The sequence below is a fragment of the Pteronotus mesoamericanus genome, unplaced genomic scaffold, assembly GCF_021234165.1.
Source record: "Pteronotus mesoamericanus isolate MK-2021 breed Mesoamerican mustached bat unplaced genomic scaffold, CSHL_Meso_final scaffold_651, whole genome shotgun sequence".
Taxonomy (NCBI): Eukaryota; Metazoa; Chordata; class Mammalia; order Chiroptera; family Mormoopidae; genus Pteronotus; species Pteronotus mesoamericanus.
Window position 1 is genome coordinate 4,922,714 of NW_026555325.1, and position 26,256 is coordinate 4,948,969.

The 26,256-nt window shown below is 32.2% G+C and overlaps 1 protein-coding gene across 1 annotated transcript in view; it reads right to left on the reverse strand.

Annotated features, from left to right (window-relative positions):
• Positions 1-1,548: 1,548 nt before the first annotated feature.
• LRP1B (LDL receptor related protein 1B) overlaps positions 1,549-26,256 on the reverse strand; it is a 1,772,547-nt gene continuing 1,747,839 nt past the window's right edge. The window contains exons 88-92 of the mRNA XM_054562474.1: positions 14,882-14,958; positions 7,047-7,137; positions 5,941-6,085; positions 3,088-3,186; positions 1,549-1,689 (exon numbers count right to left, since the gene is read on the reverse strand). Coding sequence (XP_054418449.1) covers positions 1,549-1,689; positions 3,088-3,186; positions 5,941-6,085; positions 7,047-7,137; positions 14,882-14,958 — 553 coding nt within the window. The remainder of the gene's footprint in view (positions 1,690-3,087; positions 3,187-5,940; positions 6,086-7,046; positions 7,138-14,881; positions 14,959-26,256) is intronic.

Consider the following 26,256-nt stretch of genomic DNA (forward strand, 5'->3'; position numbering starts at 1 on the left):
TGTTCAAGCAAAATTGCACTAGTATTACATAAATCAATAGTTTATAAAGGCCTCAATATGGCAAAGTTTAGAAATAGGTAGTATGCATGCACATAGTACAACAAAAAAGTCTCTTTATAAAACAGCAGTATTTTTAATGCTTGTACAAAGGGATAAAGAGCAACCACAAACATATTTCATCTGTTAGGTTAATACATTATGACAGCTAAAAGTCAGTCATGTCGATCAGAGGAACAAAAAGCCCTCCATACCTTGTGAATAAATCTTTTGTGCCTTTAAAGATATTTTTATAAAAATGCTATCTTTTCATACAACTTAAATAAAACATACTTGTTTCAATCAAAAATTGAAAACAAACAAACAAACGAGTGGGGTCCATGTGTTTTGCGTGACAAAAAGAAACCAGAGTACCAGAGTAATTGGTCAGCATTTATACTCTCCACCTTTGATTATGGGCAGATAATTGTTCTATAACTTGGGAAGTCCTTTAAGAATATGTTTTCCACATGGAAAATAATGAATTAGTCATGTTGTATGTTGAAAATATTTACCAATTACTCTATACCATAATGACTGTTTTGCCTCTTCCTTTTGTTCTAGCAAAGAAAATGCATTCACATAATTGAAATTCTGTCATCAATTTGTGTGCTTATATATTACTCTTTAGTGTCTCGTGTGGTAAGGGGTTGGGTTAATCTTCCACAGAATGTACATGATTGGGAAGAAATTTCTAAGACGTGAGTACCCAATGCCCTGTTGTGCTCTAGGCTGGCTATTTATTTCAGAACTGATGAAGGACAAAAGGTCTTATCCCATAGCATTGTGGTCTTTCCACTCTTGGTTATGTTTTTGCTATGTTCTACCATCTAAATATAACTATTGTTTGCAGGGTGCATATGTTTAGTATATCACATACAGTCCACTAAATTTTGGAAAATGTAGTCATGTTTGTTCATGCAAATTATTCGTTTTATATATTTTTAAAGATTTTCCTCAAAATTCTCATCTATCACTTGGCAATCTAAGGCTAATTTCAAAGCAGGAGATGCTGAACGTGTGAGGGCTATATATTACCAGCAGCTGGAATCAATCTTAATGAGAGCAAAGAAGAGAGTTAACCATTCAATCATTCTTTCACCAGTTTAAACATAAAAGGAAAATGACATTGTATTACAGCTTGCAGACCAAATAATGAAAAAGTGCAGAGATTCTCTTTGTTGATTAAGTAGAACCAAAAAAGTTCATATAAAATAGATTGCTCATATTCACACTACAAAGGAATATGTTGTTTTTAATTTTAACAAATTCAAAGGGGTGTCATATCAGCAGCATCATTGTAAATTGTAGTGCAGTTCTTTTTCATAAAAATACCATACAAATGGTCAATCAATAGTCATCAGCAAAAAATAAAACTCAGAAAACAATTAACCAGGGAAAAGAGAAAGAAAGAGGTAATGCTGATGCTAAAACAATTATAATACTGTTGGAACATACAAAAGTAATCCTGATATTTTACACATTTTTACAATATATAAAAGGTATTGTTGATTATGCCACTGTCTCTCGTATCCCAATTTCTATTTTCTTTGGAAGCAGTTCTTTCCTTTCATCAACACTTCCTAAGGAGTTTCGACAGTTTTGTCCATCCATATATAATTTTGCATACACTGGATTGGAGTAATTTGTTGGCTGAAGGAAGAAAAATAAATACAATTTCGTTAACATTATTTTCTAGGATGTGTATCTTTTAATGCTTACCACATTTAATTTACTAATTAATTTACTAACTAACTTAGATTACATTTAATTTAGAAATGTAATTTAGATTACATTTAATTTAGAAATGTAATCTAAATTCTGTCTATAGGCTTTAGTTGACTTTGGCATGGTATTAGATATTATTACAATTGTATGTTTTTCAGGTAACTTGTGAATCGAACGGTATTGTACCTAAAATACAGTAGAAATATTTGTGAAAACTATATTAACTGAGACTTTATTTAAAAGCATAAAATACTAAACCAATGTGTTATTTACAATCCATATGTGTCGCCCCTTCGCTAATGCAGTGTTATGAAAGATGTGTTTACAGAAAGTCATTTAATTACTCAGTGCTTATAATTTTTCAGTATGAAGTTAACAGCAAAAAAATAAAATAAAATATATTGGTAGAGTAAATTTTAGAATAAAGACAATATTTTTGCTTCAAACAACCTCTCTGTGCTTATCACTGAAAATATATTTAGACTCTTCTGAGAAACTGTGGAGTACCCAGCTATTTTGGGTTGCATAGACATTTAAAACATTTTGAAGTAGAATCGAAACATGCAGAAATGATTTCTTTCACTTGAAAAACATATATAAATGTCTATTATTCTTACTAACGGCAACTTAACCTAATAAATCATTGCCCAGTGGTTTAGTCTTTCCAAAAGCAGAACATTACATCTCAGTTACAACAACAAAAAAAGCATTATAATCTTTGAGCCATGCAATTGAGACAAACATAATAAAAATGGTAATGAAAAGGTGTTGATGGGAGACTTGATACCTGTATTTTATCCTTTTCCTAATATGAACCATGCAACTTTAGACAGAATATCTTTCTCTAGAAACTAGTTACTTAATTTAAAAAAAAAAAAATTAAGGATAGTTTCATTAGATCATTCCTAATTTCTCAATATGAGGCCTCCTTTTTAGTATGTTTTTATTTAACTGGACATCAAATTTGTATATATTAAATAAAGTTTCTTAAAAGAAAGTATATAAAAACAAATTTGTTTATTCAGTTTAAATATCTGGCTAGAGATTTCTAAGAATAGCAAAGATGCATCACGAGTTTATTGTCAAAGAACTATAACAGGTTCAAACTCAGCAGAAGTATTTCTACTTAATAACTTGCCTAAAATGATAACATGTCTCATCTGTAATCTTGCACAGGCAGAACACATAACATAAATCCCCTAATTTTAATGCTCTTTTCAAACTCAATTAAGGGCCAGTCTCTACCTAATTCAAGTAATCATCTTTGATTATGAGGGGTTCTGTGGTGGAATGGATATGAAATAATGAATTTTCTTCTCTTACCCCAGCAGTTAGTGGTCCTTTCAAATCAGAGTTTAGGTAGATGGGCGGCGCTGTATGTGGAATCTTGAAAGCACCAGACACGCCCCCTATATACCTGGTCTGTATGCAAAGAGAGAATTTTAGTTTCTGATCTAATATGGAAACTTTTTCATTGACATAAATTCATATTAGTCATAAAAATAACATAAAATACAGTCTTTAGCCCAAGTATTCATGGTAGCTTTAATAACTTAAGAACTACTGATATTAAATATTTCATAGGTTGACATTTCTATTTCCAGCTTAATTTAACTTTATCATCCACAATGAAATTATATCTTTGCTAACAGCACTGTGAAAAATACACCAGCCTCCCCAAGTTCAGGTCTGGTCATTTTGAAAATTTCTGACAGTAGCCCATTCTGTACACTCAAATATCTGACAGCTTCTAATTAAAGATTCATCATCACTCAATTTTTTTGGAAAAAAATTCTAAATTTGATATACTATAGAGCAAACATCCATATATTTGGAAATCTAACTCTCTCATCTAAAAGAGATTAACTAGTTATTAAATTGGCTCACAAAGTCTTCATGGAAGAGTATTAACTTTAGACTCTTTGGCATCTAAAGGCAGAATCTGGTACACTCATATTCATAATTGAGTATTTATTGGTGAACCACAAGGAGAACAAAACTAGATGAAAATTCAAAGAATATAAAATATTAATAAATATACATATTTAAGAAAATCTTGACTGTCAGTTCTTAATAGTGAATGACCACAAAATTTGGGACATTATTAAGGGTCTCAGGAAGAGATTTTAAACATAAAATTAGGTTAGTATTGTATCTTTATTTCTCTCTAAAGGTCTCATTTAGAAGATATTTAAAAACAATCTAAAAAAAGGATTGAATTGAATTTAGAGATAAAACTAATAAATATTAATTTCCCTTTTTTGAACTCTTCAAATTTTTCTGTGATTGTCTCTACAGACAAATCTTTTAAAATTAACATTATTAACTTTTATTTATTTTGACTATAAGATGTCATTAAAGTAGAAGTTTTATCCATTTTAAAAATGGCAAAAATGACTGTTCTACAAAAATCTTTCTGTATAATATAATTTATGTATACTTGGCCACATCATGAATATATCAAACCATTCTAATACAGTGCACATTCCATGAAAAACATTTTATCCTTAAGGTTGCTTTGGTGTGACCTTCTGCTTTTCAAATTTGCTTTATGCCTATTAGGACTACCTGTGTTTTTTGCAGTACCTTCCTGGGCAACAATTCATATTTATATTTCAAACATGAGGAGACAGAATCAACCACTTAGTCACATTTAATATAATTTTGGTCAATCGGTAAATAAATATTTATTGTTATGCGCTAAGTACTTTAAAATATATATTTGAGAGGCACTGAAACATAATTTTATCTCCCTAGAGTAAATGTGGAGACATCTTTAAATGGAATATTAAAATGCTAGTCTCTTGAAGTGTCCAAAATTGGCTTAATTCTATCATGAGAAATAAAAATGATGGGGAAAATGAGAAATCTCCTTCTTAGGAACAGTGTGCTTTGATATGGTCTCATCAGTTCATATTATACTACAGATATTGTATTCTTATTCCTAAGAAAAATTCAAGAATATGAATGGTCTATTATTTAAGATGTCTTTCTCCTTCATAGATAAAGAAATTATCAAAGAACAACATGTTCAGTATATATACTTTTCAGTTTCAAGTAGAAAACAGTGGTACTTATAAGAATTTATCTCATGAACAATTTAAAATGTATAAATTGGTTACTGAATGAATAATAAATGCTAACCATAAATTTATTTCTAAAAAAGAAAAAACTATAATATCTTTTGAAAGTGAAATAAAACATATTTATGCAATAATGATTGATTTTCATAGAAATGAATATCTGACCATCAATTTCAGGCTTAGATTAAGAGCTAGATTCATGACTAGACTAAATGTAAGGGACCTAACAACTTCTTTGAGAATAGCTTTTAGTATGAGTGTAAAACCACTTGGACATAGATTTGTCACTGTGATTATTAGTAATATAAAGATATATTTTGGACATAGTACCTTTAATAGGTCAGAAAATAAGTATTCAATAAATGAATGAATAAGTTAAGAAAAATGACATTCATAATATCAAATTGATGCTATTAATTCATAGTAAAATACTATATAACAAAAAATATTCAGAAAATACAGTGATGTGAATATTTGCAAGTGCATCTGAATATTCTATCATTTACTTCTCTTAAAAGGTGTCAATATGAGCATACAGTAATAAGAACTAACAGAAACTTAAAAAAGTCCTGTAGCTTTTTAAGCTATATGTATCAAAGTTATGTTTTAAAGCAATAGCAACTATATTACAGCACATAGAAAAATATTTTTAAAAGTGATTTGATTATAAATAAATCCATGGACACAGCTTAGTTGACTCTTCAATGAAACACTACTGGAAATAAAATACTTATTTTTGACAATAAAGTACTGTATTCTTATTATTAAAATGTTTCAGACAATATTTTTATACTAAGTTATATATTTAGATATGCTAGTACCTCAACACATTTGAATAATATATTATTTTAAGTAAATTATAAGCGTTTATAAATTAAATAAATAAATATGTACTTTCCAAAACATGTGTTAACTTCATGCTTCACATGTATGCAGTCCATAATTTTATTTTTTTCTTTAGAAGAGACAATAACATTTAGTACATTCTAAAGCTCTGCATACAACTTCAGATAAAAGAAATGCTGATGAAACTTAGAGCCATATTACAGAGATGTGACTCATGAACGTCAGTGGCCACTGTCCTTCATCCTACCTTTGCTGGATCCAGCATAAAACCAGGGTCTAAGAGACCTCCATCGCTGTGATCATGATCCACCTCATACATGTTATAAGATGGATTGCCAATTTCTACATTTATTCCTCCATTGATAATAGGTTGTCTTCTAGTAGTTTTTGTCCTAGAATATGCAAACATCATTTAAGTATGAATTTAAATATCACAATCATGGTGTATGAATCATTTGTAGATTTATTGATTTATTTTAATATAACTAATGGTGAGTTTATAAATAAAATGAATTCAAAATTGCATCACAGAGGAACAAACATCTTAATATGATGTTATTTTTCCAAATTAATTAGATTATTGTTATTTTAATTAGAGTGAACACTAAAAAATACCCTGGGCATATACTCCTTCTAAACGCCTAATTCCACATTAGTTGAAACTGAATATTTACTAATCAATTATTTTTAAAAAATTCTACCTTTCTCCTATTTTAATGAAAACCACCCCTAAAAAACAGTGATGAAGAAACTTTGAAATAGATTGTTTTCAACCTCCAAATCACATTGCTAAAATCCTCTTTTACATAATTCAAGTACTGACTCCCACATCCTTTATTTTGGATGATTATCACACACAACACACTCCTTCTGGATAGTTATAAGTACATATTCATATAAACTGAAATAATGACACTTCCAGTAATGTAGAAAATAAACAAGCACACAATTTTTAATTAAATGTACAATTTCTGATATATAATACATATTCATTATCATTATATTTACATTTCTAATCTTATACAGTAATATAATAAGACCCTTTTCAGATATTCTTGAGGTTTCAAGAAAGAAACTACCACATATGTAAAATCAACTAAAATTTTAAGTAATGTTTACCTTCATTAGTTTTGTTAGAATATATGAATGGAAACATTTCATCAACATAACATGGGGGAAGGGTTGTCTAAATTATAATCATTCAAAATGAAATAAAGAGACAAAATAGTTTGAAAAACATAAAATTTCATATAAAACAATTCATGTTTTAAGAAATTTAAACAAAAATCTATGTTTCTGTAGCTATTGATATAATTTATTTATTAATGGTTAGTCTAGAACATTGCATCTTACCTTCTTTTTCTTTTACAAAGTGCTAATCCAGTTACTAAGGTGGTGATCAAAGTCACCAAGAGGACAAGAGGCACGATGATGGCAATGCTTCCTGAAAAAGAAATGAATGAATTGAGAAACACAGAATAAAATAAAGATTGTTATAATTGAGTCCTTTATTATACCAAATCATTTTACCATTGATTTAATAAAATGACTGAGGCCAAATACCTATATTTCTAGTTCAGAAGTACATTACTGAAACATCACTCTCCTATTAAATACTTGATCTACTGGAAATACTTCTTTAGATATTGTTTACTTTTACGCTGCAGGTAAATGTCTTGAGGTTTGACAAGGCTGAGTGTCAGTGTGAGTCTGATTCACACTGCACACATTTACTGACAATGATGCAACTGCATGCTGGTAATTCCTTGAACATCAACGATGACTGAACATATATTTACACAATTTCACTGATCATATTCCCATTCTTAATTTTGTTCCTCTAGCTATAAATACTCTCTGGCCAAAAGTACAAGTGACAAATTAGATGGCAGCCTGGCAAAACAAAAGGGACACCAACATTGGGTTTGTATGGACACGTATCTAAATATCAGTTTCACAACTTACATGAAGTGAGACCTTGACAGTTATTTTAAAATCTGAGGCTTGACACATTGACTATTATTTAGCCATTGAAATATTAAATGGTATACAAAAGTATTTTTAAATATGATATTAAATAAGTAAATTTTTAAGACAGTAAAAAAAAATTAGGCTCATGTTCTTCACCAATAAAACAGACAAGAAGATCTACCACTCGTGGCTGTTAGCTTAATTCAACAAAATAGGGGGGCCAAGGGATATTCTTTCTCAAGTTCAAGGTCCAGAATAGCCTTAGCAAAGGATATTTGGGGGATTTGGTTTACGTTACAAATGACTATTGTTTCCCCTTTTTTCGTGTACTTACAAGAATGATCTTAGGATATGTCACCTATCTTCAAAATGGAATAAAAGATCTATGGAGTATATCTTCAAAAGTGGTCACAGAAACTGAATACTAGTTTTCATGCATGTGAACATAGGGGAGAAGGAAAACTGAGAATTGTTGCCCTCTATTTCATTTTTAGGTTAGCAATAAGAACAATCAATTTTTTTTTTCTTTTTAGGGAGAAGGAGACAGTGCTTGATGTTACTGTGGTCCACAGGACGATACGTCTGCAGTTGTAAGTCACTTATGCAGGAAAAAAACTGAATGCAAGTGTTGCTGATAACAGGAGATTATTAAGTAGCTCTATCAGATATCTAATGTTAACTGTTTCAACAGACACATACCTAGTGCCCAGGAGACAAAGGTTTTGTTTATTTGGAAAAAAGCATTTGGTTGATTCAGTCAAGTCAGCCTAATCACTTGTTAAACTAAGAAACAAAGCAATGCAAAAGCTAATTGAAATTCAATGTGGGAATCTTGAATGGTTCAGGAATGAAACTTTAAGAAGTATTATATATTTTAATTTCCTTTACAAATACATGTGCATGTAAAATATTATAGGCAGAAATGAATGGTAATAATAAGCAAAATAAACAGTTGCTTAGGGACTTTAAAATAGAAGTATAGATAAGTTTTAATAGCTATAGCTAGAAAACATCTGTGTGACATAGTACATAGTGGAGATTACTTACCAAAATATCAGGAAAAAAATCTTTATTAAGAAACATGATGCATAAGATAATATTTCAATTTGAATCTTCAAAAATTATGTTTTACTTTCTATAGTCAATTTATAAAATGAAAAACTCATAATATTTTTTCATGTTGTTACCAGGACAACTTAGTAAGTTTGCTATTATATGGTTTTAAAAAAGTAAACTTGGGTTTCGGGACAGTGACCTTTATATGAATGCATAAATTATTACTGATTAATAAATGTAGAGGATCTGGCACATTGGATAGTAATTAACATTTGCTCACAAATTTTAAATACCAGTGAGCAGCTATTTTTTTCATAAACAATGACTTTAACTGATTGATAAGGACTTTATAAATATCCTTACTTCATTACTTATCTTTTATTCTGCTAAAATTTTTAATATATTGATATGTATTAAACACTTAACCAATATTTGGGTTAAAGTATATAAAATTACTTTCCCCCTCAATGTAATTGTACACTATTTAGAAAATTCAATTTTATTCATCTATGTAGGGTCTTTTATTCCCTTAAGGAAGAAATGCTCTTAATTAGGCATGTTAGAAAACAAAGAAGTGTTCTTTTTTTCTCTCATCATGGATGGCAGTTCCAATCTTTTCCATTATAGCCCTTTGTTTAAGAGCTTAGAATTCTCATATATTTGTATAACCAATCAAGGTAACTGCAATAATACTTAATGTAGCTAATAAATAATGCAAAATACAGTTTGGCAATTTATAAAAATGTAACATAATTGATATTGATGGAAACAGTTGGCAATCACATATATTTTTAGACTCATAAGTTTTTATCAAAATAGGTACATTTTTCCAAGTAGAATATATAGCAGTAAATATCATAATTCAGGACATTTTAATAGTATATTATTGGTCCACTTTTCTAAAGTGACTTTAAAAAGTATATTCTATACTTATTAAGGGTTGAGACGATATCTGAAAGACTTTCTCACAAAAAATAGAACAAGTCTTTCTTGGCCAGGTTGTTCTGAAGCCTCATTATATAATACTTTTCCATTAGGAAAAAAAACTGTATTATTAAATTGTTATGTACAGCATGAGGGAGGCAGCATAGCATAGCAGCTGAGCTAATAAGCTCTGGAGCCAGGCTACCTCTGTTCAAGCCTTCAATGTTTGAATGCATCCTTGGAAAGATTGTTTATCTTTGTCTCAGTTGAAACATATATAAAATGAGTGTCATCATTAATACCTACTTCATAGACATATAAATAAGATTATGTCTATTACAGAGAAAGTGCTACATACAAATTTATTAATTCATTAAAATATATTGTAGCCATGGCTGGGTAGCTCAGTTACTTAGAGTGTTGTCCCAATATGCCAAGTTTGTAGGTTTAATCCCCTGTGGGGCACATACAAGATTCAACCAATAAATGCATAATTAAGTGGAACAACAATTCAGTGTTTCTCTCTCTATCTTTCTATCTCTCTCTCTCTTAAAACAATAAGTAAATACACACACACACACACACACACGAGAGAGAGATATACATATATCTTCATAGCACTCTGTGTATGCCTCTATATTGCACTCTTCACAATATATTATAGAAATCGGTTTATTATAATTTGAGGATATAAACTATTTATCTCTTTTTGTTTTGCAGATAGCACAGTTCCTAGGATATCACAGGGACTATGCATTTGATTCTTATTTAGCAAATATATTTTAAGTGTTGTTATGTCCCACACACTCACCACGTGCTCTACTTTGCACTGGGGATACAAATGCCCCTGTTCTCACAAGGTTTGATGTATGTTTAAAGATGACAGAGAAATGGGTTTATTTAACATGGTGTGATAAACACTCCCTTAGAAAGTTATGCATTGCTCTGGAAATATAAAGGAGTATCCAACTGGATCTGGGACAGAGGAGGACTGGTATGCCTCTGAGCCTTGCGGGGTGAGTCTCTTTAGCCTCATGAAAGAGAATTCAGGTTGATGGGAGGAGACATTGGATTAATCTAGGAAGAGATATGTGAAGGCCTGCAGGAGAAATGATTATGGAACAACAGCCTGGCTAAAGCTAAGAACAAAGAGTGGTGGAAGATGCGGCTGGCCATAGAGGACAGCAAAGGTGATGTTCTGAAGGACTACGCAAGTCCCGTCAATCAATTGGACGTTGTACTTTTTTTTTTAAAAGATGAGGTTGGAGAAAACTTAGGAACTAATACCTACTGTATATGTTTGACTTGGGAGAGAAAAAACATTAAGAGCAGCACTTAAGTGCTGCTTAGGTAGATTCTTTTTTTTTTTATCCATAAATATACATAGGAAAGCAAAACAAGTTGCATGAAATTGGCTGATTGAGTGGAGGAAGGGGATGAGATCATTTTGGGATATGCTGAGCCTTAAATTCCTGTGGAATACACACACACACACACACACACACACACACACACACACACAAGCACGCACGCATGCATATAGCAGTATCGGAGAGAAAAAAAGTATCTCACTAAGAAGACATTGTTGCTTCAAGAGAAGAGGGAAACCAGAAAAGTTGAGTTATAGAGTTTACAATAAAAGAGCCTTTTGTTTATTGTTGAATTTATAGTAGAAAATATAAATGTAAGTTATACCATTAAAACTAACCTCTTTAGACATGTTATATATTCTGTTAAGTTTACATTTATATATATGTATAAATGTGAGTGCATATATGATTAGAATGTTTTTATATACATTTCAATAAATTGTAATGTTCAGAAGCATAAAGAAGTTCTTGTTTCAGCAGCACATATACTAAGATTAAATAAAACTCATGGAGAAAAATCTCACCTTCCAAACTTAGTAAAGGTGATCCTTACAGTGACCTTGAGGAGGCTGCCTATCATGTGGTCCTGTATATTCTTCATTTTGTACCACTCTCCCTCTTGTCCCCTTGAGCCAGCACCCTGGCCTTCTATCAGGCCCTTGAGCATGTCTCTTTTCCATTCCAGGGTTTCTGTACCTGCTAATCCATTTGTTTGAAAAACCCCGAGCCTCTCCTCTTCATTGAAATCCTTCAAGCCTTAGCTTTAGTATCATCACTTCAGATAAATGATTCTTGATCTCAGTTGTCCCCTGCCATTTTCCATATTTGCCTCTTTTCAACTTCCTTCACAGAATCAATCAAAACTCACAATTATTTTTATAAATGTGCATGTTTACTTATTTGTTTCCTTCTGTGCTTTATGGCTGTTTACCCTCTAGAACCTCAGCTTCATGAGAAGAGTCAATGTCTTACTTGCTGACCTTTCTCCTAGATCTAGCACAGTACTGGGTACTTAGAGCCTGGATAAATATTTGTTTTGGAAGAATTAGGAAAAATGCGTTATTTTATTGTATTTTTCAGTTCTCTATGTATTTGCAAATTTATGATTCCTTAGTATCACACAATTTCTTTTCTGTTTTAAAGCATGATGGTATGAAAGAGATAACGATAATAGAGGATACACACATAATCCTTAATAGACATTGTATCTCTGTTGTCACTACAGTAAAACACAACATCTCTACTGCCCCACAAATGCTGAGTATATTTTTATCCTCCTGAATTATAGCATATACAAGTAGCATAATTTAAATGTTGAATATCTATTCTTTTCCAACTAATAAAATTAAAATAGAGGTATATAGTGAATATTTTATCATCCTTAGTTTAAAACTCTTTAACATAACTTCAGCAGAGTCAGGCTAGCTTTTTAAAGTGGAACCTATGCAGACAGTCATATGATAATTGATTTGCTTAATTCCGCAGGCTGAGCTTCAGATACTTTAAACTGCAAAGGCCAGAACACATCAGTATGACTATTCAGAGATGATTAGGAAAGCTGTGTATCAATTAGAAAGGTAAGTCTCAGTGCCAGTTGACAGTAGTTAGGCCAGCAGAGGCAGTGTATTTATTCTCAGTTACTCCAAGGTTTAATGGTTATGCAATGCTTCACTGTAAGCAGAAATGCAGATTTAAAAACACATACTAAAATATCTATCTTTCTTATTGGGCAAATGACTTCTGCCCAAGTTCAGGGAACCTTCCACAACCATTCAAAAACCACTGGATTTTGCTATAGAATAAAAATGACCCTTCTATCTTAGGAAGATCAGTTTAAGTATCTCTTTTCAGACTTATTGAGGCAAGTTTTTCTAAATATTGTATAAATGTCTGATGATTAGTACCTTCTTATAGAGTCATTATTTGATCAACTTTGCTCAAATCTGAGATAAGACATTTACATAGTTAATAGCCCTTTCAGTGCGAATTGATATTTCCATTAAATTTAATGACTTTGTTCAGTGAAGGAAGAAAGGACATCAGAATCTTTGGAAAAAGGGTTACAACTTCTTGTTCCCTATTTTAAGACTGTTGCATGTAATTAGAGGCATCTCCTTAGAAGAGTTTGTTGTCCACGCAAACAGTTGAAGATATCACCCTCCAATTAAAAATGTTTGGCACAACCCTTCTCCATACCACTTTCCAGACACCAAACTTTCCCATTTGGATGGCTGGATGGGACTTATACAAAAAATGAAAACTCAATGGACATTATTCTTTCTTTTCTTTTCTTTCATCTCTCTCTCTCCCCCTCTCTCTCTTCTTCCCTCCTGCCCTCCCTCCCTATCTATCTCTCTCTGAGATTATATCAATATTTTAAAATTGTTTTTGACTTTCTTAAAGGATATATACCTCATTTATCTTATATAATTGAGAAATTACCATGAAAGAAATGCTGAATTACCTTGCCTTTATAATCTTCAACTTATAAATTCTACCACAGGCTGGTAACTTAAAATACATTTTTATTAATAGAATGTTCTTAATAATAATTGAGTTTTAAAACTAGATCACAAATTCATGTATCAATTAGTTTGCCTCCAGAATTATTTTTAGTAATATTAGTATAAACCCTAGATCCTGGGAAGAGAAAGGAGGAATTTCAGTTCCCCAAATCCTAGTACTCTATTCCTATAATTATGTGCACATAGCTTTGTTAATGTCTTCTCCCTTTCCTTTTTTAAGAACAACACACAAATTCTAGGGTAAACCCCAAATGTTCCATGACCAAAGATGAACCACGTAATTGCTCCAAATTAAAAATTGTTGTGAAGGCTATTTATTCTAGACCTATGTATATTTTTTCAAAGATGCTCATGTTTATTGTCCCAAATTAATCTCTAAATGCTGTCTTTGAACAATGTTCCAGGAAGCCTGTTCTAGGTAACAGAATTTCTATATTTTTGACTTTGATAGCACCTTTCCTTTTTCACAAACTCCAGACTAGATTTTTCATTTGTTTTTGTAAGAACTTTCTCTTCACCAGTCAAGGATTAAAGAAAAATTGCTAAACTCCATCAATTAGGGATGCTGTTTTTCCTCATCAAGAATATATTTATCCACTTGTTGGGTATTACAAATGTTTCAAAAGTTCTCCACTCATGATAAAATTAACATCAATATATGTGAATTGAGAAAATTATTTGACTTTTATTTTGAAAAATATTTATAAAGTCATTTAAAGTTGTTGGAAAACAAATGCACAATGATGATGTAAATAGACTTTCATATCAGAGTCCAGTCTTAAGACCAGAATGACACACAAAAAAATTGTAAAATATTATACTATAATTTCATACATGTATAAACCAGTAGTTTAAAGATAAAGAAGCAATAAACCAGCTATAATTTTTATTAAGAATTGTTTGTTAGTATACTTCTCTTTAAGACTAACCAATTAAATCTGACTTTTCACAACATATTGAAAAGCATTTTAAGAAAATACAGTCTGCTCTAATTAAAACATGAAATTATTTTTCATCCTTGAGCACTTTATGTCCATTGTGATAGGTGGAGCCTTTGTAGCTGAAGTACATTTCCTACGAAAATCTTATGCTAGATTTGCAGGGGTGCATGAAGTGCCAAGGACTGAGTTAACTTTCACTGCCTAAAAGAGAACATAAACGCTGGCTCCAGTCATCAAGTGAGAGCTCAGAGCTGCTTCTTTCAAAAAACACCAGGGTTGCAGGATATTTCTTGCTAACTTTCATAAAGGTGATTTTCCCAGACTGTATTCTCTTAACAATGGGATTAAAAATGATTACTATACTGTATTGAACCCCCAAGATATAAATTTGAGGAACTTACTTGTGCTGATATGATCAGACTTGCTGCTCTTTGGGGCTGGCCTCTCGCACTGTGTGCCTGACCAATTGGTGGAGCATCTAGAAATATTAAAAAAAAAAATCAATGAATAACAACCTATAAATCTGCTAATGTAGTAACTTCAACCAAATGAAATGGAGGACCCAACCATCACGAACTAATGAATATTAGGTTGACATGTCCGCTAATTTCCGGTATATTGTCAGTATGCTGACAGTAACTTCAGTTGGAATTCAGTAGTTTAAATACTTTTTAAAGTTTAGCTCTACAGTTATTTTTCTTTATTTTATGTTAAACTAAAAATTGTCATATTTTAAAGCAAAATTGAAATCTTAATTAAGAATTGGGAATTAATTTGAGAAGTACTGGAAATTACAAGTAGCCACTGTCAAATTGAGATTGCCTGTCAAGCAAATCCTCCTTTATTAAGTTTCTGTGATAGAAAAAAAAAAAAATTCTGCTTGTTCTGAATCCAAAATGAAACTAGCTACCAATCAAAAAATGGTCATCTCATAGCTAGAGCTGCAGAGTGTTTACTCTCTTAACCACTGATAGGAAAAAAGAGTGCTTTTCCATTTAAAAATCATACTTCAATTACTATGGAATCAAAAGAATGTGTCCATGCTTTTTTGGGGGGAAAATGGTCCTTCTTATATAGGCATCCTGACATTATGATGAGAAATCTAACAGAGAATTAAAATAATAGATAAGATTAGAATTCATTATTTAAACATAAATCACAACTATATAATTATCTGGTTGCATCAAATAAATGCTGGAATTGTTTTTGTTATTTTAACAATGCTTATTGGCTAACACAAGATGCCTCTGTGCATTTGTCAGAGGAAGTTCACCGAGCAACCATTTACTTGGCTTCATTTTTTATTTAAAATGACTATCAAAAACCACCACAATATCAGCAATTGTGCATGATAAATGAATGACTTCCAGAACCATACCAAGTATAGCTTTCTGTATGTGATAGCTAATCTAAATAACTGCAATTTCAGCATCTCTTCCAATTCTGTCTTACCCAATTTATATACGCTTCTATGAGGTCATGTGCATTATTTGGGATATTCATGAAGACAGACTTGGCTGCTCTAAAACAAGGGCCAATTTTCATAAAATCATTATTGTTTACTAACTCAAATCATGAAAACAAAAGTGTTTCATAAATACCTATATTAACTTCAGCACAATATTAATACTATTCAAAATATAGTTATTTGGTTAAAATGAAATTGTAAAGATATGCATATGGAGCATGATTTAAGTGAAAATTAACATCATTATACTACAATTAGGCTATCATATACATTATCCTAACTTTTTGTTCAAAGTTTTTATAAAAAAGCTTACGTATATATTTTCTATGTATCACACTTATTATGTGCCATAATACAAGAAAATCATTAAAATAGATAGATAAATAAATTATAAGGCCAAACCTATGACTTTGTCCATATCACTAAAGTGAGACAATGAAAGAATACATTTTCAAAGAATTATAATAAAGTAGACACTCAATTAAAACATTATTTTTTTAAAGCATTTCTTATTACCCCTCAGCCTTTTGGCCAAGACCAAGTGTAAAAAAATCATTTTTTTCTTTTTAGGTTTTGGTTTTGCAGAGGAATAATCTGGAAAATTGTTCCAGTTCTTCAAAGTGTTTAATTCTTGACACAGTCCACAGATAATTTATAATAAGATATTTAGGAAGACTGAAAACATGTTGTTAGAGTGAATTCTGATAATTGTAAAATTCTTTTTGTTTTTTTATATAGTTTTAAATTTGTCAAAGTTTACTGACTACTGCGAATGCTTTGCATGCTCCAGTGAAAAGAATAATCCTAATTGCTTTAGTTGTTACGTAGCTGATTTGTACAAAGCTATTTTAGTACAATTATGTTATATTGAATTGTTTGTTAAAATATCAAAATTTGTCTTTTACATTACCTTCTTTGATTAAAAAAAAAACACCTACATGAGGGTTCATGGTAAATAAGAAGAATGACCTGATATATACTCTTTCTTACTAGAAAGAAGAAGTCCTATGGCTCATCATTACACTGAGATGCTTGGAAGTCAGGAAATGAAATTGCTCAGGGATTGGAGGATGAAATGCTAATTGACCAGATTGTGTTCTGACATTAACATAATGTATTTTATGTACCTTAGGAAATTATAAAATATATGACTTTGGAACTTCAAAAGAGCAGAAAGAGATTTTTTAACAAAAAAAATTAGGATAGTATGATTCTTATCCCAAATTCTGGAATTATTTAAGTAAGGCAGATTCTATTTGTTAAGTGTCGACTAATTTCCTATTTTATCTATAGCTTGCAATCACTATGTAAAGTAAATCAGAAACAACCTGTTAGTGGTCATAACAGTCTTCTTTTTCAAATAGAGGCTCACTTAAATTCTTAATCTTGAGGAAATATTTTACTTTTTACATACTGAAAATAACTCAAGGACTGTGTTGAAGAAATAATTAATTTTAACAGTCCATACATCATAATCAGCTGATGATAACCTTATAGTGTTCCCAATACTCCTTATTGAATAGTACTTTATTGCCAAAGATAAAATAAGATATGCTCCACTCTTCTACATTTGATCCCGTCTTAAAAAATACTCTCTTGAGATGTTAAATCAAACCGGTATCATTATTCTTGTTGCTACCCTACAGAATTACTACGTAAAACATTTGCTGCTCCACAAGTTTGTCTTCCAATGGTTGATTTAAAACCAAGTATTTTTTAACATTTTCACAGAAATGCATAAATCTTCATACTCTGAGTAGACTACAATGATCAAAGTCATTAAATGCAGAGTATTTCAGTTTTAGAATGTGTGCAGATCATCAAAATTTCCTGTCTAAATCCCCGCTGAATTATTTGCATAATCATGCTGACTATAACATCTCTGGCATCTGTCTCTTTTTCATTATTCCTCAAGCAAAATCTATAGTCCATGCCCTGGTCATCTTTAATTTGCATTGCTCTCTTCTTTTTATTTTCAGACTATTATCTTCAAGTTAGTCCTGTGTGGTCAACCCAAGAAATGATTGTTTTTTTCTCATAATGATAAACACATGTATATCTTTCTTTTTACAATTATTCTATAGTTGTCTCCCACTGTCCTTAGGACAATGAAAATCAGCCTCTTCCTATGTGTTGATTACTATACCACTCTGAATTATTTAACTTTTTAAACAATTTCATGAATGTTAAGCAAGCATTGTTGGGTCACAGAAACAAATAGATTCTCATTCTTGTTTAGTTTATCCTTCTTTCTTCACATCATCAAATGAAGATATAGCTCCTAAGTGCTTTCTTGAAGTCAATAGTTGCCTGGCAAAGCATTATTGATTTAACATCCTTTTAGACTTCTTCCTTTCTGTTCTACACCATTTGACATTAAAAAGAAAGATTTACTGCTACATTGTTTTCTTAAGTGCATTCTTCCACTCCATTATAGCTATATGTATAAAATGTTCTTAATTACATTTTATGTCACTTCATTTATGTTACAGATTAGGCTAATGGTTAACAAACTGGAAAAACTGTTAAAATTGAAATTTTGGAATTTGATATACCAGATTTTCATTTGGCAGGTTGAAGTTGTGGCCAGAAATAGGCATTTTAACGAAGTGACTCTCGGGGGCAAGCAATGAATGAATCACACTTCAAGAAATACTTGAGATGAATTTCTATTATATTCCCACAGACATTGTTCTTATACAAAACATTATTCAATCATTTAAAAAATATTTAGCATGGGAAAAATTACATACATCCCAACATGATTGTTCAAAGGAGTAAATAACATTGGTAGAAGTTCTTTACATAGGACCTAAAAAATTGAGTGGGTTTTTGTTTCAGGTAGCTAATTCTTATCTGAAAGTTACTATATGAAATGCATTGTTAATTCATTTATTGTATCCTTTAACAGTTTGTGAAATTATTGTATAGTTACAATATTATCTGTTTCTATTGTAACTTTCTGTGGCACAGGAAAATACCTTTGTGTAAAGGCAATAGTATAACAAATATTACCAGGAAGTACAATAATCATTCTTATATATGAAAATAAGTTTGGCATATATAACTAGCTTCCAATGACTAGTATAGTGAAGTCATCACTGTTCACGCAAATTCCAGTCCACTCTCCTTCACTAACGGCTTACATAGATGTTGTGGAAACTGTTCTTGTTATTTTAACAATGGTTGGACTTTTTCTGGACAGACCTCGTAATATACTGAAGGTGTATTAAAATCTTAGGTACTGTCTTTCACTGTAATCATGATCAACTTACTTGGTCTACTTACATATTTCATTTTACAGAAATGTGGTCTAGAGTTGCCTGCTTTCAAAAGACTTCAAAATAAAATAATGTAATTAATAATTGCTCCCTCTTTCCATTAAATATATAGGTCACTTTTATTTTCTAAGTAGTAACTTTTCTACTTAGTAGTAACTAAGCAGTAACTTAGTATTTAACTAAGTAGTAACTTTAAGTAGTAAGTTCTAAGTAAAACTTTTCTAAGTAGTAAAATTCAAAGGTGAACCTTAAAACAATTTGAAATTGAATCATTCCTCATATATGTGTGTGTGCTTAGCGTCCCTTATTAAGCATGACGATGGAGACATTCAGAAAGGAAAATCTTTTAATATACCCTCTTCTTTCTACAGAGGGGGCAAAATAGCATATAGGAGTTTAAGAATCCTTAGAAAACTTATGCATAGTACCGTGCATATTTGGGGGCTTCAAAAATCTCATTCAGTAAAAATAAAAATATATAATTACATCCATGTTCACCAGATTTATATAATAACATATTTGTATACGAGGTGAAGGAAATTAAAAAGTTAAACATCACTTGTAAAATATTTTTTCTTTATTTTTTCATTAATTTTTATTTTTAAAGCACTGTCTTACATCTTACTCAACTACTTAGAATCACTTACAATCATTACTTAAGATTAATTGAGGGTAATTTATTATTTTGAGGGCTTTTATTCATTCATTGAATTTTATTTTTATTTTATTAATTTCTTTTTTTTTTGCATTTTTTTATTGTTGTTCACGTACCGTTGTCTCCATTTCCCCACCACCCCTTTCCCCCACCCCACCCACCCTCATCTCCCACCCTCAATCTTTCCTGCTTTTGGCTTTGCCCTTGGGTGCTTTACACATGTTCCTTGACAACCTTTCCCCCTCTTTCCCCCATTACCCTCCTCCCCTCTGGTTACTGTCAGTTCTTTATTTCAATGTTGCTGGTTATATTTTGCTTGCTTGTCTGTTTTGCTGATTAGGTTCCACTTATAGGTGAAATCATATGGTATTTGTCTTTTGCCCCCGGGCTTATTTCACTTAGCATAATGCTCTCCAGTCCCATCCATGCTGTAGTGAAGGATAGGAGCTCCTTCTTTCTTTTGGCTGTGAGGTATTCCATTGTGTAAATGTACCAGTTTTCTGATCCACTCATTTACTGTTGAGCACTTAGGTTACTTCCAGAACTTGGCTATTGTAAATTGTGCTGCTGTGAACATTGGGGTGCATAGGTTCTTTTGAACTGGTGTCTCAGGATTCTTACGGTGTATTCCCAACAGTGGAATTGCTGGGTGTTTAATTCTGAAAATCTCACTCTTTTGGGGTTGAGTTATGGCTACTTTTTGTAAGAAATGTCTAATTTTTTAAATTTTTCCTTTTTATTGAATTAATTGAGGTAACACTGGTTAACAAAATTATACAGATTTCAGGTGCGTAATTCTACAACACATCATCTGTACAGTGTACTGTGTGTTCAACGCCTCATGCCAAGTCTCTGTCCATCAACATTTATCCCCGCCCAACCCCTCTTGCACTTCTCTCAACCCCCTCTCCTTCAGGCAATCATCACACTCTTGTCTGTCTTCATGGTCTCCATGAGGTTTCTCTCTCTCTCTCTCTCTTTTTTTTCTCAATACCTCCATCCCCACAACCAGCCCTACGCCCCAACAGCTGTCAGTCTGCTCTCTATGATTCTGTCTCTATTTTGCTCGTTAATTCATTTTGTTCATTAGATCCCACTTATAAATGCAATCATATGGTCCTTGTCCTTTTTTGACTGGCTTATTTCACTTAGCATATTTTCCAAGTCCACCCATGGTGTTGCAAAGAGTAAGATTTCTTTTCTTTTCTTTCTTTCTTTCTTTCTTTTTTTTTTTTTAAATAACTGAGTAGTATTCCATGTGTAAATATAACAGTATTTTTATCCACTCACCTACTGATGGACAATTGAGCTGTTTCCAAATCTTGGCTATTGTAAATAACTGCAATGAACATAGGGGTGCATATACATGAATTCCTTTGAATTAGTGACTTGGGTTTCTTCAGAGCACCAGAGCTGGAGAGCCCAGCTTGGAGTTCAGAGATTCCATTTTCCTCAAGTGGGACCCTCCACACCTGAAATATCTCTCCAGAACCTCAGCTGCTATCCATTGGAGTAGGGTCAGCCTTTTATTCATCTCTGCCCTTCCTGCCAGTCTCTATGTGGTTACTTCTGTAAATCTTTAGTTATAAGATTCCTCTTCAGTTAGTCATTCATTAGTAAGTTGGGATGGTTTTTCTATAATTTAGTAGTAATTGCAGTTTGGTCCTGGGAAGACATGAGTGTAGCTTTCACTTATCCACCACCATCTTGTATTTCTGAAATACCTAATTTTGAAGCTCTTTGGGGTTACACTTAATATAGCCCCCAGCCCCTTCTTGGTTCCCTTTCTTACCAAATAGTAGTATCATGAATTGCAAAAATATATCATTGCATCTGAAACAGATATTTGGATATTTATTCACCTGTTTATTAATTTTACTTTAAAATGTTATTTCATCTGTTATTGCTCCACCTTTTGAGATAGATATTACTTCATATACAATGATTCATAATTTTTTGTCACATGTCTTAAAAGTTTCCTACTCTAACTTTGATGTGAAATTTTGCGTAAGATTCAATTAATGTGTGCTGAATTTTGTGGCAGATCCTATGATAAATATTTTTATATGAAAAATACTTGTTCCAATTCTATAAAAATATATGAGTTAGAACTATTTTCCATGTGAAATGAAGTTCCTGTTCAAATGATTTTCCCAAAAGAGCATAGCTAATTAATGGCAGAAGTAAAATAGGGGTTATTATTCATCATTGTTATCTGTGACAATGTCTGGATCCTTCTAATCCAATTCAGGAGTAGCAAGAAATTATTTTCCTTACTCTCTAGTGCCAACGAGAGTGCCAGGCCCTTAATAAGAAAGTCAAAATACTGTTTGAACAAAAGGAAATAAGTAAGAATTACTGCCTTGGCTCAGACCTGTGTTCAATAATGCCTAATATTCTGTCTCTGGAAGTGACTATTAGGAACATGTCATTAAAAACATTAATATCCTTCTTGGTATCAACTTTACATTTGTGTTGTTTCCAAGTCCTGTAAATATGTCTAATGTATCTTTAAAGATACAACATTTATAAATTCATCTGTTATTGCTCAATATAGTTTTAAGCTTCTACAACAATTTACTCTGTATTTCACTTATTTGGTATTTTTATACATAATATTGTACTGCAACTTCTGTTTATTCAGCATTATTCTCTACCCAAATTTGACTGTTACTTCTGACATGGCAATAGCTTGGTATTACCCTGTTTTGTTTTCTTCAAAAAACTTAAAGTAGTATCTTAAATTTGTGTTTGTTGTCATAAGTACACTGGATTCAACTCTATAATAACATTATGCCTAATTTCAAAAAAATAAATAATTTTGTTACCTAGTACTGTCAGCATTAGTAAGACAAAATGTCTTACTTTAACATTAAGAGAATGTGGTCAGAAAGAGTTTTATATTTCTGAGAAGTGTTAATAGGGTGAAGTATAAAAAAAAAATAAGATGTTCAAAACCACTGACCAATGATTATTTCAGAAAAAGTAAAAACTAATGAAAAAATCCAATTGAAATGGTAGCCATGAAAGAAATAAAATTAATAAAATCAATTATTTAAATGAATTTATTTTAAGGGTTAAGGTGAAATATAAAAGAAAAGGTGAAATCTAGACTGCCAAGAAATTATCCATAAATTGAAGTTTGTTAAAATTGGGTGATTTAAGTTAGAAATGTTTAAACATAAAATTTCATGCAGACCACTTGAGCAGAAATCACCGAGGTGTGAAATGACTGAATAAATATTTTAAAAAATGAAATCTCTTATAATGGAAAACTTTTACCATCCAGATACTCTCAAGGAAACTGAAAGTCTGAAAATCATAAGTGTTTTTTAGAGTGAGTAGACAATTTTTACTTAACTGAATACATTACATGCATTAAATGAAAGAGAAAAGAAACTGTCATAAAATTAGTATTAAGTAATATGGTGGGTGTAATCGAAGACATGAAACTAGATTATTACACTAGAAACAGTGGTTACAGTTTTATAGTTAAAGGTTGGAAGAATAACTGAATACCAATAGAAAGTTCTGTCTATGTGATGCCAAGATGAATGGTCGATTCCCAAATTGGCTTAAAAACATGCTGAACCATTGTGAGCAGGTAAAAATCTCAATGCTTAGTGGCAATCAGACTAATAACTACTTTGCTGCTGGAATATCTTTTGTTTTAGCACAAAATAGGAGTAAACAATAAAGAATTTAAAACCCCTTCCTAATTCTTAGATCTTCTTGTGTTTTAGGGTGCTGAAATCTAAAACATACTATGAATGGGATGTCTGGCAAACCCAACTGCAGTTATTAAAAATTGCTCAAGGTATATTAATCATATACAAATTGGAGGGAATGGTAGGAATAGCAGGAATATTATTACAAGGTTTTGGACATACAATTTGTCTTTAAAATATATAATTCTAATTCTTTAAAAATATTTACTTTCAGTGGTAGTGCTAATGCACTGATATATTGATGCTAGCCACTTCAATTTATAGCCTAAGTCACTGAAAAATGATTCTGATATATAAATTGTCATCTCCTTTCTGGTATTTCATCATAGCCTTTGTTCTAGTTATACGATTACTACATATCTACCAAAAAGTAACACCAAAGCTTGCCAGAACCAAATACGTATAATTTATAAAGGGACTTTGAATTAATATCAACATCAACTCCCCAGTCAATTACCACTCAGCCTTCCTCAAAATCTAGGAGCTGAACTTTCAAAAGAATTTTCAAAAATTTAATTGTTTAAAAACAGAGCTATCAAAAAGAGTAAATGAGATTGAGAATACTTGGCTAAAGTCAAGCTTCATATGCATTAATACATTTGTCTATCCTGCATAAGTGTTAATTTGTCAGAAAACATTGACCAGATTTGTTTAACAGTATAGGTACATGTTGAAGACAGAATATCTGAAGCCTTATAACAAAGAGGCCTAATAACACACATTTCTTTACTAATATAAGCATAAGATTACTTTTCTGACTCAGGGTAAGAAGCTTTGTATAGACAATGGTAAAAAAATTGACTCAGGAGGTACAAATGTCATGAATAAATAAAAAATGCTATAAAATAATTTTACCTTAGTATTTTACATTATGAAGAAAACTGAAATTTGGGGGGTTGTTATAAGTATTTCTATACATTTGATTAACATACAATCATGAATATGATACATTCTACTTTTCAATTTTTATATGTGCATTAATAAATATCTAAATATGGATTTCTTTATGACTGTGCTAGATTTGGATTTACTTAAAGTAGAGATTATCTATTATTCATCTTTGTATTTTCTCATTTTTTTTTTCAACAGTGTTCGGCACGTGGTCAATATGTATGTTTGGAATATCAGTGTTTGTTTTTCTGTGAGTGAATAAATTCATGAAACCATGGGGGATGCATGGTTGAACATATACTAATACATACATATATGTAGAAATGTCATATAGATGTCCTATACACTGTTCTATAAAGAATATATGGCACCATTCTTACGATATGCTTTCAGCTAGTTATCAATCAGGCATTTCTCAGAAAAATAAATATTGATCCACTATGGAAAACACTGTACATGCGAGAACCATAGTAACAGCCAAATGTTTTCCTTTTCTCCTTCCCTCCCTTTTCCCTTCCTTCCTTCTTTCTTTCCTTCCTCCCTTTCTCCTGTTGGGAAACACCCGGCCTGGTTTCAGAAGCTGTAACCCTGCCAACAGGCTGAAGGGCCCCAAGGTTCAAAATAATCAGGAGGCTTTGGAGAAACAGGTTCCTGAGGAGACTTGGCCTGTCCCCCACCGGGCAGGGGTGTAGCCCCTGCCTCTCTGCTTTGCCAAGGAGGGTCAATTAACCAATGACGGGTAAGTGACCTCGCACTGAGGTTTACCACCTAAGACAGGTGTTGGCCGAATTTGGCAGCAGATAAGAAATTGGAGGACACGGAGAAGGGGCGTAAAGGCCCCTGCACCCCTCAGCTTGGCTTGGACACGGCCGGAGTCCTCATTGCAGCAGAGAAGCAGTCTCTTTATCTCTTGGTGGTTCCCTCCCCTGCCTGGCTCAGGCTTGAAACAATGCAAGAAAAACAGCCCTAAATCAGATCTGGCCGGCCCTGGGTAATCAGGCCTAAAAATAAATTTTTTAGAGTGTGCTCTGTTCCTCCCTCAAGTCTCTGGTCAGCTCATGCTGCGAAGGACATTCACATTATTTACATCCCTTTCCTTGTCAAGACATTTGCTTTATTTACACCTCTTACCCTATATCTTTAAGGCACCTTTAAGTCTACTTCCCCCTTACCTCTAGTCTCTATTGTTGATTCTAGTCTCCTCTCAGACCCATGTAAATCACTGATTTCCTGTCACTTGTTTTCCTAAAGGTATCTATTCTGTGAAACTTAACTTGCTAATGTAATTAGTGTACATATGCTTTCCTGTTACATACCTCACTGATAAGATTTTCAATAAAAGCCTTGGAACAAAGGGCAATGGGGTCTTCCTCATTAAAGCGATGTGCCACAGCCTTCTCTAGTAAGAGGGAAGTGCCCCCCTCTGCTTTCCGGGCAAACAGGGAAGTGTTTGCAACATTTTTTGTTTATTCCCCCTCATCTGTGACAACCCCGGGACAGGCTCTGTGGGATGCAGAGCCCTGCTGGCCCCAGCCGGTTTCCCTCAGGTTGCGTTCTCTGCTGTGCTCCTCCGACCCCCACGGGGGTCTGTCTGCCCCTATAGCCACCGCGCGGTGCGACACTCTCTTTTCCTCCTTTTCTCCATTTCTCCTTCCCTTCCTCTATTCCGGCTTCTCTCCCTTCATTCATTTATTCTTCCTTTTATAAAATTAGATGGATAATCACATTCTAGTAACTTGGGCATGTACAAACT